Here is a 22,144-nt window from a genome sequence, read left to right as displayed (position 1 = left end):
TCGCCTTATAAAGCCTCGGGCCCGCCCCCGACTCCCAGACCGGCTTCTGGCTCCCTGGACTGCGCTCCCTGCTCTGTGCTGCGAGGGAAGGAGCAGAAGCGGGGAGCCGCCTCCTCGGCTCCGTCCCAGGTCCGGCCCGCGCCAGCACCTGCTCCCGGCACCTCCCCTCCGGGCGGCGCGGAGACCCCGGCGGACCCCGGCGCTCTGTCCCGCGGCTCAGACGGCCCCGGCCCCGCCGGACGGGTGAGGGGCTCCCTCCGCCTCCCGGCTCCGCAGCTCCCCTCTCCTCCCCAGCCCCTTCCTTCTAATCCGCGTTTCTCTCTGTGTCGCTAGGCTCCGACCTTGGCTGCGCTGCGCCCCCGGCTCCCGAGCGCTCCCCGGACCGGCCTCCCCAGGACTCCCCGGGCCGGCCTCCCCAGGACTCCCCGGGCCGGCCTCCCCAGGACTCCCCGGGCCGGCCTCCCCAGGACTCCCCGGGCCGGCCTCCCCAGGACTCCCCGGGCCGGCCTCCCCAGGACTCCCCGACATGACCCAGCACGAGGAAGGCCGACGTGCCTCCTACCCCCAGAGGCCCGCGGATCCCGCCAAGCTGCCCTTCTCCATCGACGCCATCCTGTCCAAGGCTGGCCCGCAGCCTCGGGGGTCCCCTCGGGACCCGGGGCTCCTGGGCTGGGCCCCCCCGCTCGGCCCCCGCTGGCAGCTGCCCGGAGATCACGCCGCGGGCTGGATGCCCCCCTTTGCCGGCGTTTACCTGTGGGGGGCTTCTCCCACCGCCTCGCTGTCGGCGGCCCGCGGCCCGCGCCCCGTCTGCCCCACCGCAGGTAAGGGCCGGCCCTGCCCCCGCGGCCCCCGGCGGCCGCCCCGTCCCGCGTCTTTCCCGTGCGTTATCCCCGCTTCGGGCCGGAGCCGGCCGCGGAACTCGGCGCCCACTGCCCTCGGGTCCCCGGAGGGAGCAGGACGGCGGGCGGGCTGTCAGGGGGCGTCGGCCCGGTGAGGAGGGGGGAAAGGGGGGCCCGAGGAGGAAGCCGGGGAGATGGAGGAGTCTCCCACACAGCCGTCCGAGGGAGGAGGGACGGGGATGACCGGGACTCGATCCTGTCAGAGCGCTGGGGAAGGCTTCTCGCAGCTTTGGAGAATCAGCTTAGAAATCGTCTCTAGTCAGGCTCCCCATCCCCTGCCCGTGGCGGCGTCTGCCCCCCCCCCCCCCTTCTCCGGAGGGCTCGGTCTCTCCCTGTCCTCCCCCCCACGCAGAGCCAGGGAGACCCGCGTGCTCCGGGTCCGCTCCAGCGCCAGGGCTCGCGGAGTCGGAGCCGACCCCCGCCGTCTCCGCCTTCCCAGGTTAAATCCCGCAGTGCTCCAGAGCAGCCGTAGCCCCCTTTTCTCTTAAATCTCCACACCAAACCTGGGAGGTAGATGCTGACATCACCCCCATTTACAGGTGGGGAGACGGAGGCGGGCAGAAGTGAAAGGACTTGCCCAGGGTCACGGGACTGTTGAGTGTCTTCTACTGGCTTGGAATATTCCTCTAGGAATTTTCCTAAGGACTTCCTGACTCTGGGCCCAGAGCTCCAGTCCTTATGTCACCCAGCTGGCAGCTCCGTCAGTCCCAAACCCTCTGGGAACCCTCCAAGGTTCCCTCCTGGTGATCTTAGTAATAATAGTTTTTTCTATTCACTCCCCCCCCCCTTTTCCCTTCTTGTTACATCTCCAACGCCCCCCCCCCCCACTTCCCTTCCTTCTAGAACATTTCTAAGCCCTGCGAGCTGTTGACTTCAAAGCTTATGTCCAGTCTGACTGACCCTGAAGCGGGCAGTGATTGCCCAGCCTGTGGGGGCCCCAGGCCCCTCCTTCCCCACCCACTTAGTCTAAACTAGGGCCTCCAACCTAGAAGCGATTTTGTTTTCATCCCGATCTTAAATCCTGAATTTAAATCGAACCAAAGATACTAAGCTGGGTGATCCTGAGCCGATGGCTTAAACCGTCTGCTCCAGTTTCCTCCCTGCAAAAAGGAAACCACAGTGACATCTTGTGAAGTTCAAATGAGATACTTCAAGTCCATGAGCATTTATTGAGCACCTACTGTTTGCCTGCATTAAGCCCCGAGGATACAAAGAAAGGCAAATTCAGTCTCAGGAAGGTCACGGTCTAATGGGGAAGACTGCATGGGAATAACTAGGCCGAAGCGAGATAGAGACAGGATAAGTTGGATGTCATCTCTGAGGGCATCCCTAGCACTTAGGGGGCTTCCTGCCCAATTTAGATTTTAGTTGAGGCTGGAGGGTTGGATGTCATCTCTGAGGGCATCCCTAGCACTTAGGGGGCTTCCTGCCCAATTTAGATTTTAGTTGAGGCTGGAGGGTTGGATGTCATCTCTGAGGGGCGTCCCTAGCATTTAGGGGGCTTCCTGCCTGAAGTTAGGTTTTTGTTGAGGCTGGAGGGTCTGGGTCACAAGCCTGGGAGGCTGGCAGGGAAAACGCCAAGACTTGCAAGGTGGAATGTTTTATTCAAAGACCCCCTGGGGACAATACCTGTAAAGGGTTTGGTATCTTTAAAGTGCTCCAAACGTGTTGTTAGCTTTTATTATGGAACTGGGAGCTTGGAGTCTGGAATGGGAGGCTCAGTTCCCCTCCCACCCGCACCCCCTGCTTACTGACTGTGATCCTGGGCAAGTTAATTAACCTTTGTGTCCCTCCAGCCACGCTGTAGGACTTCCCTGGCGGACGATCTGCATTTGTAGGGGGAGTCTGCCCCAGCGGGGAGGGGATCTAGCAGCCCCCAAGAGGAATGGCCGGATTGTCTCTTGGAAAATCCTCCAGGATCAGAACAGCTTCACTTCATGGAAGGAGTTGGAAGGGACCTTGAAGGTTTAATCCCGAGGAATCCTAAAGTGGGCCCCCTCCAATTCTGGGAGCTCTGATGGTTAGCGAGTTTTCCTGATAGTCATCAGCAACTTGATTCTTGGTACCATAAGGGCTGATTCTGTTATCCTGGAGCAAACAAGGCAAGTCTATCACTAGACACAAAACTTGTGTAGTCTCTCATGCAAACCTTGTTTTCCCAGGCTTTTCCCTGCTTCCTCTTGTCTGTTTTTCTAGGGTTGTATCTTCTTGATCTCTCACTCTGTCTAGTCTCTCTCCCCTTTCTCTTTCTCTACAATATTCTCTCATTTTCTCTCACTCCCTCTTTTCTTCCTCTCTTTCCTCTTCCTCTTCCCTCCTTTTCTCCCTCCTTCCTCCTGCTCTTTCTCTAATTTTCTTTCTCTCCTTCCTTCCTTCTCTTTTTCCCTCTTTCTCTCCCTTTTTCCTCCCTCCTTCCTCTTTCTCCTTTCTCTTCCACCTTCCCTCTTTCTCTTTCTCTGTAATACTCTCATTTTCTTCCTCTCCTTTTTCTCTACCAACCCCTTACCTTCTCTCCTCCTCCTTTTTCCTTCGTCTCCTCCCCTTCCCTTCCTTTCTGTCTCTCTCTCTGTCTTTGTCTTCCCTTCTTGTTACTCTCATTTTCTCTCTGCTTTTGTCTCTCCTCCATTTCCACCCCCAAGCCATTGTACGTGTCTGACCCCTCCACCCCCATGCCCTCCTTTCTCTGTCTCTTAGAAGCCTTTTTCTCCTTCAAAGTTTGGCTCAAGCCCCTCTACTCTATATGGGGGAAGCATTTCCTGAACTTTCCTTCTCTCATTACCTTATTTTTATTATCCCCTTGTGTGGGTACAACCCTAAGAAACCCAAGCTTCCTGGAGTGGTAAGCTCCCTGAGGACAGGCACTGTTTCAATTTCCATCCCTTAGGGCATAATAAATGCTCATTGGCTGATTAAGTCTGATCCCTCTTCCAAATTTCTCAAGTCTTTTTTTTTTTTCCTGGCCACAAAATCCTTCTTTGACAGCATTTGGAAATTGGTGAAAGCCAGGACTAAAGATGACCCTGTAAATCCAGCCTGACCAGGCTAGAGCATTGGAGAGCTATCTCCCTATGCCTAGAGGGAGTTTTGGGTCCTGCATCACTCTCCAATTGCTAGCATAATGGCTAGTATATAGTAGGTGCTTAATAAATGCTTACCGCTCCACTACAAACGCATCCTGTTAACCCTCATTGTGTTGCGTGGGTGAAATGAGATCATAGATAAAGTGCCTTATAAATAAATGCCATTAGTAATTGCTTCATTAATGCTATTGTTAAACAAAACCTAATTCCAATTAGGCTTTTAAAAGTTTTCTAGGGCAGATTAGTAAACAATCTTATTTTCTAATCTGTTAAAATTGCGTCTACTGGGAGACTCATTGTGTTGTGAGGATGAAATGAGATCACAGGTAAAGCACTTTGCAAACTTTAAAGTGCCATATAAATCTGTCAGTAATTCCTTCAATAAGGCCTATTATTAAGCAAAGTCTAATTCAAATTAGACTTTGAAATGTTTTCTTAGGCAGATTATTTCTAATCTGTTCAGTTGCCCATTCTAGAAAGCTTCTCTCCCCTTCCCTCGGACTCCTGGGTCCGTCCTGGAGTTTGGGGATCCGTTGGCCTGGTTCCCCATTCGGCGGGCCACTTCCCCCCTCTCTTTTCTGCCCGGCCACAGCTATCTTAATTAAGCACTCCAGCCTTTTAACAAATATCTCCTTGCTCTCCAAACATCTGGAGGTAGGAGCTAGTTAAATCTTCCTGGTCAGCTGCCCCAAGACGCCCTCTGGGATTTCCCTGGTGTGGGGCCACTTGAGAGAACAGGGGGAAAACCCAATTAGTTCAGGTTGGTTCCTTTAGCAACACCTGCTTTTCAGGCTGAAGGCTGGGGCTGAGGCCCAAGTCTCTGGAAGTCCAGGAAGAGAGTTTCTGATTTCTCCATTTTGGCTTTTAGGGAATCTCCAGCCTGGAGCCTTCTAAAAGGGATACTGAGCCTAGGTTAGAGCTTTGCACACAGTAGGCTGCTTCATCTGTATTTAAGTAGACTGCTCAAGGTGTGTGTGTTTGATTGGTTTATCGAATGATGAAAGGATTTCCCCTGGGTCTCGGTCCTTGGCAGGGACTACCAGATCCCTCGGATTGAGGACCAGTGGGATCTCTCGCTCTCCTTTTCCTCGCCCAAGTTCAGTGATGGCAGTAGCACCTTCTCCCGGCCCCTTTGCACTTCAGAATTCCTGCTTTTTCAAAGTCCTGGTTCAAGGACTGGCTCCTCCCCTCGGTCATATTGTTAGGGAACCCCCAAGTTCCTTGGTGATTATTTTGCACAAGTTTAATTTTTTAATTTCTTAGTCAACAAACATTTATTAAGTATTATGTGCCTCAAACTGAGGGCATAAACTAAGTCAGTCCCTGCCCTCAGGGGGCTACTTGGGTCTCTGAGACATGCAAGTAGATGGAAGGTAATCTCAGAGGGGGGATGCACTAAGAGCTGAGAGGACCCGGAAGGGTCCAGAAGGACCAGTCAGTCGGGGCCAGAGGGAGAGCCGGCGTTGCTCCAGGTGTGCGAAGCCACATCCAGGGAGAGGGACGTGGGTTTCAGGACCTCCTTCGTGGCCAGTAGAGCGAGTGATTAGCTTTAAACGAAGGATGTAGAAGGCAAGCTCTCGGGGCAGGGACCTGGCTTTTTATCCGTCCCTAGCATAGGAGACTGTTTGGGAAACAGTAGGGACTTAATAAGTGCTTGCGGTGCCCAGGAGGGTGACGGCTGGGGGAAGATGCTGTGGCGGCTCACGGGTGCCTGATTCCCTCTCCTAGGCCTGGAGCTGCCGGACTGCGCCGCCCTGCGAGGCCCCCTGACCTGGGGCCAGGCTGACTATCTGAGGAAGATGGACAGCAGCCCCAAGCCAAGCCGCAAGAGGAGCCGGACGGTGTTCAGCGCCGAGCAGCTGGACGAGCTGGAGAAGGCCTTCCTGAAGCAGCCCTACCTGGTGGGGATGGAGAGGACCCAGCTCGCCAAGCAGCTGCATCTCTCCGAGACCCAGGTGCGAGGCCCCCCTGTCCCCCGGCCTTCCTGCCTTGCCTTGGTGGGGGACGGGCTTGTGTGTGCGACCCCAGAACTTCTCGGGCCCTCCCGGAGCTGAGCTGGTCCCCGAGGGTCTGTCGCCCTCTCGGTCAGCGATCGCCCCACGCCCGCACTGTTCCCTTGTAGAGCCAGCAGCCTCCTTATGAAAGGGACTTCCAGAGGGGGCTCGCAGTGCAGGAAAGGCCAGGGGAAGACGGATGCTGGGAAATTGGGAGAGAGAAGGTGGCAGGGCCGTTCTGAGCCTCCAACGCTGGTAATTCCAGGACACCTCCCAGAGCCGGGCCTGAATCACTGCTCCCCATCCCTGCGTCTGGTTGTCCAAGAACCTGCGCCCCAGCTGCCCCTGCTTCCCCTCTGCGAGGGTGACCGGACCCCAGCCGCCCCTGCTCCTCTGTGAGGGTGACCCGAGCTCCTGCCCCACGGAGAGCTGGGGGTTCAGTCTGTGACCTGGGGCTACTCTCCTCCGACACAGGTGAAAGTGTGGTTCCAGAACCGCAGGATCAAGGGGCGTAAGCAAAGCCTGGAACAGAAGAAAAAAAAGCTGCCCACGGCGCCCTTGTCCCCGCCCATGTCGCCCCAGGAGCCCAGCAGCAGCAGCGAAGACAAAGACGGTACGCCTACACTGCCAGCTGAAAGATCCCCTCTTTGGTTCCTTAGTTATGTCCCAGTGTGCGGGGGCTCCGGGGGTCTGGCTGAGTCTCCTTCCCTTCTCTCCCTCCCCTGCCCCTCTTTGGGGTAACCCTCAGCCACTGGGGCCTTTCCCCTGCCTTTAAATTTCATTTCTGTGTCCCTTCCTGGGAAATGGAAAGTTTGTCTGCCTCAGGTCTGGCAAAGAGCAGGAAGTGGGAAATGACGTCCAGCAAGTATTGAGCACTTATAGTATGCCTCACTTCCTATCTTTTCTCCTGCCTCACACTGTCCCCATCTCTCATCTGCCAGACCCAGTTTTTGCCACCTGTATCCCCCTAAGTGAGGCTGATGGTCCGGGCAGCGGGTCATAGTTCCAGAATGCTCGATACCAGAACCTGGGACAGATCATTTTAACTTGCTCAGGCCTCGGTTTCCTCAAATGCAAAGAAGGGAGAAGATGCCCTCTGGGTGTCTTTATATTTGGGAGCTTAGATCTCCCAAGCAGGCCGAGGAAGGAGACAGAGTCTAATTTTCCCATTTTACAGATGAGGAAACTGAGGCAAATAGGTTTAGGCAATTTGCCCAGAATCATGCAACTAGCAAGTGCCTGAGGCTGGATTTGAACTTTGCTTTTCCTGACTTCAAGCCACCACCTAGCTTGATTCTGTGACTCTCAGGGCTCAGTTTCTTCAGCTGTAAAATGGGGTTAGCAGGAGATGCCCTCTGAGGGTCTCTCATTTGGGTTCCCACCTTCGGCCCTTGTCAGAGGGGAAGAGCTTCTTGTCCTTAAGGACTGTGTTGGGGAGTGGGGCTGAGGCCTGTCCTCTCTAAGGGTTAATTCCCGTGGAGTCCCTGGAAAATGCAGGTGGAGAAAGGAAAGGGGCCTGCTGCTGGCTCAGACTGCAGGTGTGTCTATTGGTCCCCTGGGCTGGGCGAAGGCCTCTGGACTTGGCCTCTCCAGCTAAAGGCTGGCCCCCCCCAGCTCGGAGGGAAGGAGAGAAGCATTTAACCCGTTCTTGACTGGGCCATTTTTCTCCCTCCTTCTCCCCCAGATCCCATCTTCCCTCCTTCCTAAAAGCTCAAGGATTTACTGCAAACCCCAGTTTAGAGAAGGGCAAGGGAATAGCCAGGAACTGAGTCAGCCTCCAAGGTGGAAGGCTGCTCAGGGAGAAGCTGTTCTCCTGTTCTCATTTCACCGCCTTGCTTTGGGCGGGCTGGGGCTCGTTTATGGAGATGTAGAATTGTACAATAACTGATGCTGTATTTTTAGGATGCCCGCAGGAATCTGCGCCTTCCAGAACGGCCGGCAGTTATCCTTGTCCCGTCCTCCCGACGGCGGGGCCTCGGCCTTGCGAATCCCGCGTAGCCCCCAGCCTCCCTGGGAGTCTCCGAGACGAAGGCTGTGCTTCAAAGGCCTCGGTCCCCCGGGAAGGGCCGCGGGGAGGCACGGTGGGCTCTGCAGAGCTCCAAGGGAAGCCTTTCAAAGCCGGACTGGCCACACTGGTCCTCTCGGCCAAGCATCTTCAGCAGTCCCCTGCCACAAACATTAAGTGCTTATGATCTGGATGGAGACACTGCTGAGTCTCCACTGACATTAATGGTTGCGGGCCAGTGACTCCGGCAGCTCCCAAAGATAAAGATCTTCCTGTCATCCGGCACGGGAGACCCTCCCTTTGATGAATCACTGGTTGGAATGAGAAAGCTGCCAGGCTCTGTGTACACAACATCAAGCTCTCCACAAGGCTCCTGCCCTGCTGAAGCTTTCTCCTGGGGTTGGGGGCTAGTGAAGAGGAAGTGGGAGGGGCGGATGTGTCTGTAGATAAGGAAATGTAAAGAGTCTTCACTGCTAGGTGATCTGGGTGCTCCCTTCCACTCCTCTGGCCATGTTCACACCCTCACCCCAAGCTATGATCCAGCCCTGCTCCTCTTGCCTCCGATCACAGATGGCCTGGGGGACCCTTGTTGTATCTCAAGCTGAACTTGTCCAAAAGTCCCTCCCTCTTTCCAAACCGATCTGTTGTTCATTGTTGGGCCTTCTTGATTCCCGGACACTGGCAGTCATCCCACATATTCCATCTCCTGCCGGCTCTTGGTCCTGCCCACCTTCACACCCTGTCTCCTATGTCCCCTTCTCCTCACTCAGACTGTGCCCCCCTCCCCCATCGCCTCTCCTCTACACTCTGACAAGAGCCAGAACCTTGTTCTGCCAGGTGGTTCCTGAGCAGTAGTACTTGAAAGCCCCCAGTCCCTCAGGTGTGCCCCTTGGAACCTAGAGGAGAGAAGTAGTCATGTTCTGGGAACCAGGCCTGCCAGTGGGATGAAAATAAGGATGTTGCTCTAGATCCGTTTATAGTAAATTGTAACTTGTTTGTCCTGGATTTTCAACGTTTTTTTTTTTGCTAAATTATGAAATCTAGAAAGACTAAAATAAAATAAAATTTTCAAAAAAAAAAGGCTCTATCCAAAGTAGATTTTTCAACTTTTCCCTTTGGCCACATGGGTTAAGTGTGAGCAAACTCCTGTTGTACTCTGTGTGTGTGTAAAATTCCTGGTTTAGGAGGATATTTCTGTAATGACCCTACTATATCTGCTTTCCAAAGGGAAAAGTCACAATTCCAAGAAGGTCAACAAACGATAGTTAATGGCTGTGTGCATCAGTTATCTCCTTTGTAAAATGGGACTAATAATACCAACTACCTTGATGAGTTGCTCTGAGGATTAAATAGTATTTATAAAATTACTGACTTCTTATTCTCAGTTTGATCGAGTCTCTTAATCCCCGTCCACAAGCCTTTATTAAGTTCTTACTATGTACAAGCACTTTGTAAAGACCTGACAAGGGAAAGATAGCTCAAAGATTTCATTCTAAAGGGGGAGATCTAGAATGGATCTGGTCTGAGTTTGGAAAGAAGCTGAGGAAATCAAGGTTTAAGTAAGTTTTGTTTAAAAAATTAAAATGAAGTTCCCAGGACAGGTAATTTTGTCAAATTTTTGTTCAACAGGGAGACAAGGAATGGTTCACTTGAGGAGTCATGCGTTTTGGGAGGGCCCAGAGGAGGAGGTGACCTTTGGGGAAGTGTTTTGGCCCTGAAACTTAGGACACCGCCCCTGGAGCGGAGAGTCCAGGGCGCCAGAGAAGGGGATGGTTTCCATGCAGGTGGGGGGCTCGCGGGCCCCTCCATTCAGAATGTCTGGGAGGATCTCCCGAGGGGCCGCCTGGGGTCCTCCAGAGTGGGGAGGGGGCTGTGGGAGGAAGGGACCAGAGAGAAGATCCCGTAGCTGTTAGCTTTGGAGGCAGAAGCCCCCTCTCCCTCGGAGGACGCTAGCTGGGGAGGAGAGAGGGAAGGACAAGAGAGAGAGGAGGGGGTTACACAGGTGCTGCTACTGGGGATGCTGAGGTGCAGGATCCCGTGAGATACCCGCCCTCTCATGTTAATGACCGAAGAGGGGGCGTGGCCATGGGAGAGAGGCGGGCCAGAGAGCTGGCGTGAGTGAGGGACTGAGGGGCGGGGCCACAGAGCTGGAGGGGCGGGCCAGAAAGCCGAAGGAGGCAGGATTTAGAGAGGGGCGTTATCACAGGACTGAGGAGGGGCGGGGCCACAGAGCTGGAGGGGCGGGCCAGAAAGCCGAAGGGGGCAGGATTTAGAGAGGGGCGTTATCACAGGACTGAGGAGGGGCGGCCACAGAGCTGGAGGGGCGGGCCAGAAAGCCGAAGGAGGCAGGATTTAGAGAGGGGCATCCAAGGACTGAGGGAGGGCGGGGGGCCAGAGCTGGAGGGGGGGCCCAGAAAGCCGAAGGGCAGGAAGGGGGAGTTATCACAGGACTGAGGAGGGGCGGGGCCAGAGCTGAGGGGGGGCCAGAAAGCCGGGGGATTTAGAGAGGGGCGTTATCACAGGACTGAGGAGGGGCGGGGCCACAGAGCTGGAGGGGCGGGCCAGAAAGCCGAAGGAGGCAGGATTTAGAGAGGGGCGTTATCACAGGACTGAGGAGGGGCGGGGCCACAGAGCTGGAGGGGCGGGCCAGAAAGCCGAAGGAGGCAGGATTTAGAGAGGGGCGTTATCACAGGACTGAGGAGGGCGGGGCCAGAGATGAGGGAGGGGGGAGGTTAGGAACGGGAAGGGGGTGTGTGGCCATAGGACCAGGAAACTAGGGAACAAGAGGGAGGGGCCAGAAAGCTGGAGAGGGCGGGGCTAGGGCTAGGCGAAGCGAGAAAGAGACAAGAGAATGAGAGCTAGAGCTAGAAAGCGAAGTGGGCGAGAGAGCGGAGCCAAAGAAGGGGAAGGAGGAGCCATGGGGAAGGGGGAAGAGGGTGGGGAACTCGGTGCGAAGGGTGGGCAGGGTCGGGGAGAGACCGAATGAGAGTGGGGGGCGGGGCCAGGCCCTTGGGCCCTCGAGTACGCGGAGTCGGGAGCAGAGCTGCGCATGCGCAAGGAGAGCTGCCCGGCGCGGGGTTAAGTGTCAGAGGGCGGTGCCAGCGCCCCTCCAAGATGGCGGCCTCCATGTGCGACATGTTCTCCTTCTGCGTGGGCGCGGCGGGCCCGGTCCGGGGGCCCGTGGAGGTCCGATTCGTAAGCAGCGCTAAGGTGAGGCGGGCCCAGAGCCCCGCCGCCCCCTCCGGGGACCCCCATCTGGCTCCCGCCTCAGCCCTTCCCCCACTTCCGCTGCCGCCGGCCCCCTGCTGCGGGGCCGAGCTTTGGGTCCGGGCTGTGACGGCGTCGGAGCCGCGCGCCCGCCGGCCCGCGGCTGCCTGGGGCTCCCCGCCCGGGCACACTCTTCCGCCCTGCCCGTCCCCGCCCCTGGTCCCCGCTGCCGGCCGTCTGCAGGCCTCTCCCGGGCCTGAGGAGCGGCTCCGGGCCGCTGGGCTCCGGGCCTTTCCCCGGGCCGTTCTCCTACCCAGAATGTGGCCCAGGGGCCCCGGGGCTAAGGCCGCCGCCCAGATTTCGCCCCTCCGCTGCGGCCTGGGGGAGAGAGACCGCCCCCCCCCCCTCACAGAGGCGGCCGCGGTGGGATTCGGCCAAGTCCGGCAGGCCCCAGATGTGCCCATGATCCCGCCCACGTCTGGGGGCGGGGGGATGGAGACGGGCACGTTCCCCCGGTGCGCGATCCCTGCACCCCGGGCCGGAGGTGTGACTGTGTGACCGCGGCCCCTGGCCCCCTCCCCCTGCACCCCGGCCCCGGAGGTGTGACTGTGTGACCGCGGCCCCTGGCCCCCTCCCCCTGCACCCCGGCCCCGGAGGTGTGACTGTGTGACCGCGGCCCCTGGCCCCCTCCCCCTGCACCCCGGGCCGGAGGTGTGATTGTATCACCGCGGCCCCTGCGCCCCCCGCACCGCCCCCTCCCCGCCGGCTGTGCGGGCCCGGGGCGGGCTGGGACTGTGTGATCGCGGGCCCCCCCCCCCAGTGATTTATAACCGCGGCCTCACCGCCACTCTTGGCCCCGCCCCCTCCGCAGGTGCGGAGAATCCCCCCATCCCTCCCTCGGCCGCGTTGTTAATGGGTCACTGGCATCCTGGTGACCTCATCGGGGCCAGATCGGAGCGCCCCGGGGAGGACTTCCTGCCAGCATCTCCCAGAGCCTTTGCCCCTCCCCAGACCGCTGGGCAGCGGGTCCCCCTCCCCCATCATCCGTGCCCGGCCCCTCCCCGCAGCCCCGCGGGCATCTTCCCTGCTGGGGACGCACCCGGGGCGGGGGGTGGGGGGGTGGCAGAGACGCTGCGGGGCGTGGCGTCTCCTCCTCCGGCTGCCCCCGCAGATGGGGAAGCTGAGGCCAGCGGGGGCGGGGTCTGCGGCCCGGCCGTTCCCAGGGTGTGGGGGCAGGGCCGCTCCTCTGCCTTTGGTGTCTGCCTGGCAGCTCGCAAGCAGGGGGGGCCGACGGGCCGCGGGTGAGCCGGGCCGGGCGCTGCCCGGGGAGACTCTGCAGTCTGACGCTTGCGCAGAACATCCCCTCCCCGCCTGCCTCAGTTTACTCATCTGTAGGATGAGCTAGAGGAGGAGACGGCCCAGCACTGCCTTGCCCCCCATTCCCCCCCCCCCCCCCCCAGTAACGGGCCTTTGGAGGACAGCCCCTGCTGTGTCCTCCTGTCCCCAGAGCTTTGCCCCAGGCGTGTGTGCAGGGGGGCCCGGGATGCTCTCTGGGGGCACCAGCTAAGCCGCGGGAGTCAGGAAGCCCTGGTCCTCTTGCTCTGCAGGGGAAGGGGCTCTTTGCTACGCGGCCAGTCCAGAAAGGGGAGACCATCTTCGTGGAGAGGCCTCTGGTGGCCTCCCAGTTCCTCTGGAACGCCCTTTACCGCTATAGAGGTGAGCGCGGGCAGCGAGTCACAGCCCCCTGCCCTGGTCTGTCAGTGAGACTCGGGACTAGTGATGGGACCGGGCCGGGGCCGGCCCTGAGGCCAGGGCCGTGTGGTCCTTCCTGGAGCCCCGGGGCTAGAACTGCTGACCCACCTCCCTGACTTCTCCCAGGCCCCTGGGAGTGGGGGAGGCTCAGGGAGTAATTGTGGCCCCACAGCCGGCGCCTGCTCTGCGGCCGCCCTCCAGCTCGCCCTTCAGGAGCCCAGAGCTCCTTGTTTAAGGGTGGCGGAGTCGGTTCTGGGGTGCAGAGCTGGCAGCGTTTCAGGGCCCAAACCCCAGGGGAGGCCGGGCCGTGCCGGCTGCTGCTTGTGGGGCCTGGGCAGCAGGGACGTCCCATGAGCAGCTTCCATTGCCCCAGCTCAGAGGCTTCAGTGGTGGGAAGAGGAGAAGGAAGAAGAGGGATTTGGGAGCACCCCTGCTCTAGTTTCGGAAAGTGATCCCTCCCCCCGAGAGCCACAGTCCAAGGGGGAGACCAGGGAGAGAAAAATCGGGGAGAAGGATCCTTGAGTCCCAGCCCAGCAGGTTCAGAGACTGGGGGTGGGAGGAGGGGCCAGGGAAAGTGGGGAAGGGGGGGGCCCGAGCCTGGGGCTGAGCTGCTCCGTGTGGCTCCCGCCCCAGCCTGTGACCACTGCCTGCGGGCCTTGGAGACCGCCGAGGAGAACGCCCAGAGGCTGTCGGGGAGGACCTGCGGCGCTCTGCCTCACCCCGAGCAGTGCAGCATCCGGAAGGAGCTCCACCAGCTGTGCCCCCACTGCCAGGTGAGACTCGGCTGGGCTGGGGCTCGGGGGCTGGGGCTTGGGCTTGTGCCGTGGGGGAATGGGGCTCAGGTCTGGGGGAATGGGGCTCAGGGACTGGGGCTCGGGCCCTCCAGAGTTTTCTGCCTCCAGCTTCTGTCCTTAGAAGGGTTAGAAGCAGGATCCTTGACCGCCAGCATGGAGGGTGGTCATGATGGTAACAACTCATTTGATGGGCCTTTGTCAGGAATCCCAGGGAAGCCTCCCCGCTCTGTCAGTGAGGAGGCTGTGGACAAATGGCTGAAGCCGTGGAAGTCACAGACTACGAGCTCCCCGAGGGCAGGCCGGGTCGTTCTTTGTCCCCTCCCCGTTTCCTTCCCTCTCCTAGCCCAGTGGTCAGGGCTTACTTGTTAAGTCCATGATCATTCCCCCGGACTCTCATGGACCCTCCCCTCTGGTGGGCAGGTGGCGTATTGCAGCGCGGAGTGTCGCCAGGCGGCTTTGGAGCAGTACCACCGAGCCCTGTGCCTGGGCCCCTCCCAGAATGACCCTGCGCATCCTCTCAACAAGCTTCAGGAAGCCTGGAGGTCGGCCTCATCCCCTGTCCCCCACTTTCCCTGGGAATCCATTTCCCAGAGCCCTTTGCCACAGCCCAAGTCTGGGTGGCCCTTGCCCTGCCGGCTCAGGAAATTGGCCCAGGCAGGAGGGCCGAGCCCCCTTTGGGCCCGGAGTCCCCCAGAGGCCTGCTCTGCCGGGCTCTTCTCCAGCCCGCCAGCAGTTCCTGGTTAGCAGGGCAGCAGGGGCCTGTCTCTATCCCCCAAGAATGATGTCCTGAGAGTCAGCAGTTCTCCCTGGGTGCTGTGGGGGAGCAGGGGGTGCAGCAGGAGTCATCCCCAGGCCCCATTGGGGACCGTGCCTTTGGGGAGGAGTTCCTGACCCAGACCTGTTCATCCCCCAGGAGCGTCCACTACCCTCCCGAGACTGCCAGCATCATGCTGATGGCCCGCATGGTGGCCACTGTGAAGCAGGTGAGTGTCCGCTCCCCCTCCTGCTCCTCCAGGGGACGCAGCTGCCATGGGGGCCCAGGATGGGGGCGGGACAGTGCAGGTGCCGTGGGGCCCGGGGCTGGGGCAGGAGATCCCATCTTGGGGGTACATGTTACTGAGGGGCTACATGACTCTGTGTGCATTCTAGGCAAAGGATAAGGAACGCTGGATCAAACTCTTCTCCCAGTTCTGTAATAAAACGGCCAATGAGGAGGAAGAGATCGTCCATAAGCTCCTCGGAGACAAGTTTAAGGTTAGTCCTGGCTCCCTCCTCCCCACAGGCCTTGCCTTGACTGGGGAGCCCAGCCGGCTTGGACTGGGGGCTTTCTTCCAGAGGGGCAGCTGGGGCAAAGAGGTCTCAGTCTCCAGGCCTGGGGCCACCTATAGCCCCTCCCTCTTTTCTCCCTTAGGTGAGGAGGTTTGTGTGGATGGGCCCCCGGGGGCTCCTCCTGGAGGGCAGGTATAGGGACGGGTACTCAGCCGGCCTCTGATCCTGGGGGGGTGGGCCTGGGCTGGGGTCCTCAGGAGCCTCCTGACTTGTGCCCCTTTTCCATCAGGGCCAGTTGGAACTTCTGAGGCGACTCTTCACGGAGGCTCTGTACGAAGAACAGCTCAGCCGGGTGAGTCCTTCCAGGACCCCGTCTGGGGATTTCTCAGCAGAGATCCTGGAGCGGTCTCCCCTTTCCTTCTCCAGCTCATCTGACAGGTGGGGAAACTGAGGCACCCAGGGCCACACAACTAGTCGTGTCAGGTGGGATTTGAATTTGATCTTCCCAACCCCGGGCCAGTGCTCTAAGCACGGCACCACTGGCTGCCTTTTAAGTTACTCTCTGGCCAGCAGGACGTTTCTGTCAAGAGTAATGAGGAAGACATCCCGGCAAGAAGCCAGAAAATCACCTGAGCTCTCCCCCCCCCCCCCCCCGTTTCAGAGTAAACATTAAATCAAGCTTCTGAATGGATTCTAAAGCAACAGAATCTACTTACTTAAAAGGTCCAAAAAAGATTTTAAGTCAAATAAGAGGTAGAAGAAAAATCAGAAAAGAAATGAGAGGCACCCAAGAGAGAATCAGCAGCTTAGAAAAGGAACAACAAAAATTGACAAAAGAAAACAATTCCTTAAAAAATACAGTTGCCCAATGGAAAAAGGAGTTACAAAAACTAACTATAGAAAATTGTTCTTTAAAAATTAGAATGATTGTTTAACATATCTTGGATTCCTTGCCATCTAGGGGAGGGAAATTGGAACATAAGGTTTTGCAAGGGTCAGCGGTGAAAAATTATTGTTGCATATGTTTTGAAAATAAAAAGCTCCAATGGGGAAAAAAAAATAGATAAGAAAAAAATTAGAATGATTTTTAATCATTAAAATGATTTTTAGAACTGATTGAAAGCCAATAACTGAGACGTTGAGGATCAATCCAAACAAAATCAAAAGAATGAAAAATTAGAAAACTGCAAAATATTTATTGAAAAAACAACCGAGAGAAAAAAATTCTGAAGAGAGAATTTGAGAATTATTGGACTACAAAGGGATGTAAAAGTTTATGTACTCTTTGATGTAGTGATACCACCACTAGATCTATCCCAAAGAGATAAAAAAGGGAAAAGGACTCATATGTATAAAGTTTTTATAGCAGCTCTCCTTGTGGTAGCAAAGACTTAGAAACTGAGGGAAATCAATTGGAGAATGGCTGAACAAGTTGTGGTATATGAATGTAATGGAATATTATTGTTCTATAAGAAATGACGAGCAGGCAGATTTCATGTAGACTTATGAGCTGAGGCTGAGTGAATTGAGCAGAATCAGGAAAATATTGTACGCGGTAACAACACTGTACAATGATCAGCTTTGATGGACTTCGCTCTTCTCATAATATGTGATCTATGACATTGGAAAATGGCCATCCACATCTAGACAAAGGACCATAGAGACTTAATATAGGTGGAAGCGGACTACTTTCTTTCTTTTTTTTAAACAGTTCTTTGGTATACATATAATTTTACTACTTGTTAAAGAAAAGATGGAAGCAAATTTGCATACTAATGAAATGGATGGGCTTGTTCATCTTTACATATAGAATTTAATCTTGGTGGAATATTCAATACCTTTTGACATTGCCAAATTTTTTGGGCCCCCCCGCCCCCGACCCTTTCCCCTCATTCAGTTATGGGGTCCTAATCCATAGTTTAAGAAGCTTTGATCTAGTCCAACCTCCTACTTTTATAGATTAGGAAATGATGGCCAAGAAAGGTCAAAAAAATCATTCAGGGTTACATAGCTAGTAAATTACAGAGCTGATATTTTAACTCAGGTTTTCTGACTTTAAATTCAACGTGTTCTTTTTACCAAAAGGAAAATTTTATCAAGAAAGTGATCTCAGAACTCATCAACCAACTTCTGTTGATTGCTAGGAGGAGGATGCAAGATCAGGTTAACTTTTCAAAAGTTATTTTTTTTAATAGTATTTCGCTTTTCCAATTACTTGTAAAGATAGTTTTTAGCATTCATTTTTCTTTTTTTTTAAATAATAGTTTTTTATTTACAAGTTCTATGCATGGGTAATTTTTCAGCACTGACAATTGCCAAACCTTCTGTTCCAATTTTTTCCTTCTTTTCCCCCACCCCCTTCCCCAGCTGGCAGGTTGACCAAAACATGTTAAGTATCTTGAGGTATAAGTTAAATACAACATATGTATACATGTCCAAACAGTTATTTTGTTGTACAAAAAGAACTGGACTTTGAAATAGTGTACGATTAGCCTGTGAAGGAAATCAAAAATGCAGGCAGACAAAAATAGAGGGATTGGGAATTCTATGTAGAGGTTCATAGTCATCTCCCAGAATTCTTTCACGGGGTGTAGCTGGTTCAGTTCGTTATTACTCTATTGGAACTGATTTGGTTCATCTCATTGCTGAGGATGGCCACGTCCAATCAGAATTGATCATCATATAATCTTGTTGAAGTATATAATGATCTCCTGGTCCTGCTCATTTCACTCAGCATCAGTTCATGTAAATCTCTCCAGGCTTTTCTGAAATCATCCTGTTGGTCATTTCTTACAGAGCAATAATATTCCATAACATTCATATACCACAATTTATTCAGCCATTCTCCAACTGATGGGCACCCACTCAGTTTCCAGTTTTTAGCCACTACAAACAGGGCTGCCACAAACATTCTTTCACGTGTCGGTCCCTTTCCCTTCTTTAGGATCTCTTTGGGATACAGGCCAGTAGAAACACTGCTGGATTAAAGGGTGTGCACACAAGCTTAGCAAGTGAAGGAGAAACTATTGCAAGCAGTCAGAAAGAAGCAATTCATATATCAAGAAGTCGTGATCAGAATTTAGCAGCTTCTATATTAAAAGATTGGAATATGATACTCTGGAAGGCAAAGGAGCTTGAACTACAACGCTGAATCAACTATCCAGCAAAACTGAGCATAATCTTTTAGGGGGAAATCTTTGAGTGGAACAGGGGACTTTTCAGTCATTTCCAATGAAAAGACTAGGAAGAAATAGAAAACTTTTATCTTCAAAATATAAGACTCAAAAGAAGCATAAAAAAGCAAACAAGGAAAAAATATATTTTTTTATATTATATATTAATACTATATATGTGTATATAATACATATTATATATAAATAATATGTATTAAAGGCATATGGCCATCCCTTTGGGTACCTGAGGACCGCCCACCTCCCTTCTGACTGCAGGGTTTAAAATCCCCTTGTTTGTGGAACTTGGAAAGTCTTGGTGGAGAGTCAACGTGCCTGAGTGGTGGGCGGTGGTGGGCTTGAGACCCCAATAGGGAGAGCGGGCAGGGATCAGCCGGGGCAGCTTGGGGGCGCCCATGAGCCCATGACATGCCTCTCATCGCTCTCTCCCTCTGGGTTTACGTGCAGTGGTTTACGCCTGATGGATTTCGGTCTCTCTTTGCTCTTGTTGGGACAAATGGTCAAGGAATTGGGACCAGGTAAGGAGATGTCTCTGGAGCAGTGGGAAGAAGAAAGTGGGTCGGCCCCTCTGAGCATGTCCTGTGGGCAGAGCCTGAGCTGGACTTGGGGGACCGAGGACAGGCGAGGGGTCACCTCTATGCTCTGACAAGGGGTGAAGGGCCCTGAACTGGAGCTGGCCAGTGAAGAACCCTCCCTCCCGCCCACTGTGAGGTTCATGACCAGAATAGCTAGCTTTGAAGACGGGAGGGGTGGGGTGGGGTGGGTATTTGAGGCTCTGTCCATTCCCACGGGCCAGCTCCAGGTGCTAAATGGGGCTGCCTGGGTCAGTTTTGCTCCTCCAATCAAGCTTCAGCTGGGGGGCCCTTTTTAGTGCTTGGCTTGCTCTCTCCCCCCCAGTTCCCTGAGTCAGTGGGTCCATGGTTGTGACGCCCTTGACCTGAAGCCCCAGGAACGGGAGCAGCTGGATGCGTTCATCGATCAGCTGTACAAGGACATCGAGAGAGGTGGGTGGGGCGGAGGGAGGGTGTCCTGCTGGCCGGGCAGCGGCTGCTTCTTTGGCTCCCTCTCCCCCAGACCGTCCTTGGAAACGGGCACAAAATGTGAGGGGCTGAGGTGGTGGACGGGCACTGTTGGGCGGGGGTTCTCGGAGGAGCCGAGCTTGAGCCTCAGACAAGCCAGCTTCAGTGGAGCCGTGCCCGCTGCCCCTGTGTGCCTGCTGCCCCAGTAGCTGCCACACCTTCTGTCTGTCTGCCTTACAGCCAGCGGCGAGTTCCTCAACTGTGAGGGGTCTGGGCTCTTCGTGCTTCAGAGCTGCTGTGAGTAGTCCGTGGGGCTGAGCCCACGGATGTGGGCCTGGGAGGGATGGGTCCTCCCTGACTGCCCCTGGGGCCATGCACCTTGGGGGGTGTTGGGGCTGGCTCGTGGGCTGTGTGCCCAAGCAGTGAGACCCTCCCCAGAAAGATGGTTTTGTAAAAAGTAAAGTGACAGAAAAGCTCCATTTCAGGGAAAAGGGACCCCACCATCTCTCTGGGGGGCCACGGTCCCAGGTCCAGAGCCCTTGTCTCAGGGTACGGTGTAGAAGGTGGTAGGGACCCAGGCTGCCCATGCCATGGGTGTGCCCAGGAGCCTCCTGGCCCTGATAATCACAAGTTCCAGATAGAGCTGGGCTGGGCTTTGGGTATCAGTGAAGCAGCAAGCATTTATTAGGCACCTTCTGTGTCCCAGACACTGTGCTAGGCCCTGGGGACCCTCGACAGTGAAGCCTTTCCTGCCCTTGAGAGCCTTTGCTCTGTCTGTGGCATGAGCCCTGGCTCTGGAGGGTCAGTGACCCCCTGCAGGAAGCTGTGGGGGACTTGGCTAGTGACCCCCCTCATTTCTCAGGCAACCACAGCTGTGTCCCCAACGCGGAGACCTCCTTCCCAGAAAACAATTTCCTTCTGCACGTCACAGCCCTTGAGGACATCAAACCTGGGGAGGTAGGGGGGGGGGGCCTGGGCCCTGGGTTCCCATGTTAGATGTCTCCCCACCTTCTCTCCTTCCATCTCCCCAAACTGCTCCTCAGGCCCCTTGTAGGGCAGCCCCTGGCTCTCCTCTGCCCCCCTCCCCCCAGGTGGCCGGGACAAATCCCCTTTCCAGCTTGGAAGCTCTGGGCCTGGCTCCTGGCTCGCCCCCTCCCCGGCTGGTCCTTGGCTGGCACAGCAGCCCAGTCCCCTAGGGAGGCTGAGGGACACGGATGTTGGGCGCGGGGCAGTGGGTGCCCCCCACCCAAGTCCTGAAGTGGCTGCTCCTGCCCCTAGGAAATCTGCATCAGCTACCTGGACTGCTGCCAGCGCGAGCGCAGCCGATACAGCCGGCACAAGATTCTCAGGTACCCGGATGGGGGAGGTCGGGGAGGGGGCCTCTGGGGCCCAGGGACTGCCAGCTCCTGAGCGCCCGGCCCTCTGCCCTGCAGGGAGAACTACCTGTTCGTCTGCTCCTGCCCCAAATGCCTGGCCGAGGCTGAGGATCCCAGTGTGACCTCCGATGAGGAAGAGGAGGAAGAGGAAGAGGAGGGCGAGCCGGAGGACGCCGAGCTGGAGGACGAGATGACTGATGTTTGACGTCCCGGCCCTGACTTCCTCCTGCAGGAAAAGGGAGCCGCCCCCCCAGCCTCATTGCCCACCCCAAGAGGAGCGTCTGACCTCCCCCCTCCCTAGTCTGGCTGCCCAGGGAGTGGGCCATGGGCACGAGCCTGGACCCAGCCAGACCAGGAGCCTTGTGTGGAAAATGTGGAGGTGCAGCCCAGGTGGGGAGCCGGGGCCCCTCATTCCTCACCCCCCGGGAGCTCCCCCCTTGAGAGGATTCACGTTGGGGGCCAGGACTGGCCACAGTCTTTCGGAGCTCCCACCTGCCCCGGCCTGTTATGGATTTATTTATTTTGGGAACAAAGTACGGAGCAGAGTGTGGGGGCTACCCCCGAGGAAGCATCAGTCGGCCTCACCCGCCTTCCTGGCGCTTCCCAGCTGCTCAGTCTGTGTTGGTTCACAGAAGGCCCTGTGCCCACCTCAGGGCCCCTTCTGCCTCCCTTGTATCTGGGGCTCCTCGGCCACCAAGGCAGGCAGACGCTCCTTCCCCGAGCCCTTGGAATCTCATCTTGTGCCTTTTCTTCCCTGTCTGGGGAGAGCTGGTGATTGGAGCCTCCTGGGCTCTGGGGGGAGGGGCATCTCTCCCAGGAAGAGTGGGGGCCAGCCCTGACTAGGGGGCCGGGCATTTGCTCTTTGTCCTGGATCATTTGGGGTGAGACTAGGTCTCCTTTGGGGGATCCCCCACTTGCCTGCTCCCACCCCTCTTGATTGGAGGCCATCTGACCAGGCTGTATCTGTTCTCCTCTCACCCCAGCAGCTTCGGGGGCCCTTTCTCGCCAGGCCATTCCTTCTTTCCTCTCCTTCCCTCCTCTGGTGCTCTTGGGAGCAGTGGGGACCAGGGAGCCCAGGGCCCTCTTGGGGCCCCGGAGAGAGATGGGAGCCAGCCAAGGGGCAGAGCGGCTCCGTGGGGCCCGCCCCCTGTTGCCAGGCCTTCCCCTCCCAGGCAGTGTAGAGAACCCAGCCTCCCCAGGAGGCCCCAGGGCTCATGTGATGGATACGCTTGCTCTGTCCCCCTCCACACCCCGGGGATGCGGCCCACGTCCTCCCTCCTCCTGGTGGTCTGGTGCTCCGCACAGACCACCGTCCTACCCGACCGTTCAGTGTTCTCAATAAACAGTGACTGGTGAACAGATCCCTCTGTATGGATGGGAGAGATTCCGGGGGTGTGGGCTCCAAGTGAACTGAGCTGCAGTATTTGGGGAAGGGGGGGGTCCTGCAGCCTTCTGTTGGGCCTTTCTGTAGCCCCCATCTCCCTCCCTCGGCTTCTTCCTAGAGGCTGGGGGGCTGTGATAGAAATCACAGCAGCAGCAGAGCATTGTGGGGTTCACC

The 22,144-nt window shown here is 56.4% G+C and overlaps 2 protein-coding genes across 3 annotated transcripts; both read left to right on the top strand.

Annotated features, from left to right (window-relative positions):
* The first annotated feature begins 497 nt into the window (after positions 1–497).
* Positions 498–8,165, top strand: LOC116420946 (homeobox protein notochord-like). The gene is made up of 4 exons (XM_031949203.1): positions 498–821; positions 5,699–5,934; positions 6,448–6,586; positions 7,876–8,165. Exons 1-4 carry the CDS (start codon positions 527–529, stop codon positions 8,163–8,165), a joined length of 960 nt encoding a protein of 319 aa, XP_031805063.1. The 5' UTR covers positions 498–526.
* Positions 8,166–10,483: 2,318 nt separating this feature from the next.
* On the top strand, positions 10,484–22,108 carry SMYD5 (SMYD family member 5). 2 transcript variants are annotated; one of them, XM_031949703.1, is made up of 14 exons: positions 10,484–11,188; positions 12,793–12,901; positions 13,571–13,710; positions 14,152–14,273; positions 14,645–14,714; positions 14,881–14,985; positions 15,290–15,352; positions 17,086–17,163; positions 18,639–18,709; positions 19,089–19,195; positions 19,451–19,507; positions 20,073–20,167; positions 20,489–20,559; positions 20,644–22,108. In XM_031949703.1, the coding sequence occupies exons 1-14, from the start codon at positions 10,961–10,963 to the stop codon at positions 20,789–20,791; spliced, it is 1,464 nt and encodes a 487-aa protein (XP_031805563.1). In that variant the 5' UTR covers positions 10,484–10,960; the 3' UTR covers positions 20,792–22,108. The 2 variants fall into 2 exon arrangements, with proteins under 2 accessions (XP_031805563.1, XP_031805564.1); XM_031949704.1 differs by lacking the exon at positions 17,086–17,163 and having other exon boundaries at positions 10,486–11,188; positions 20,644–22,107.
* The last annotated feature ends 36 nt before the right edge of the window (positions 22,109–22,144 follow it).

This window comes from Sarcophilus harrisii, chromosome 2 (genome assembly GCF_902635505.1).
Source record: "Sarcophilus harrisii chromosome 2, mSarHar1.11, whole genome shotgun sequence".
NCBI classification, from domain to species: Eukaryota; Metazoa; Chordata; class Mammalia; order Dasyuromorphia; family Dasyuridae; genus Sarcophilus; species Sarcophilus harrisii.
This window is presented reverse-complemented; position numbering and strand designations above follow the sequence as displayed.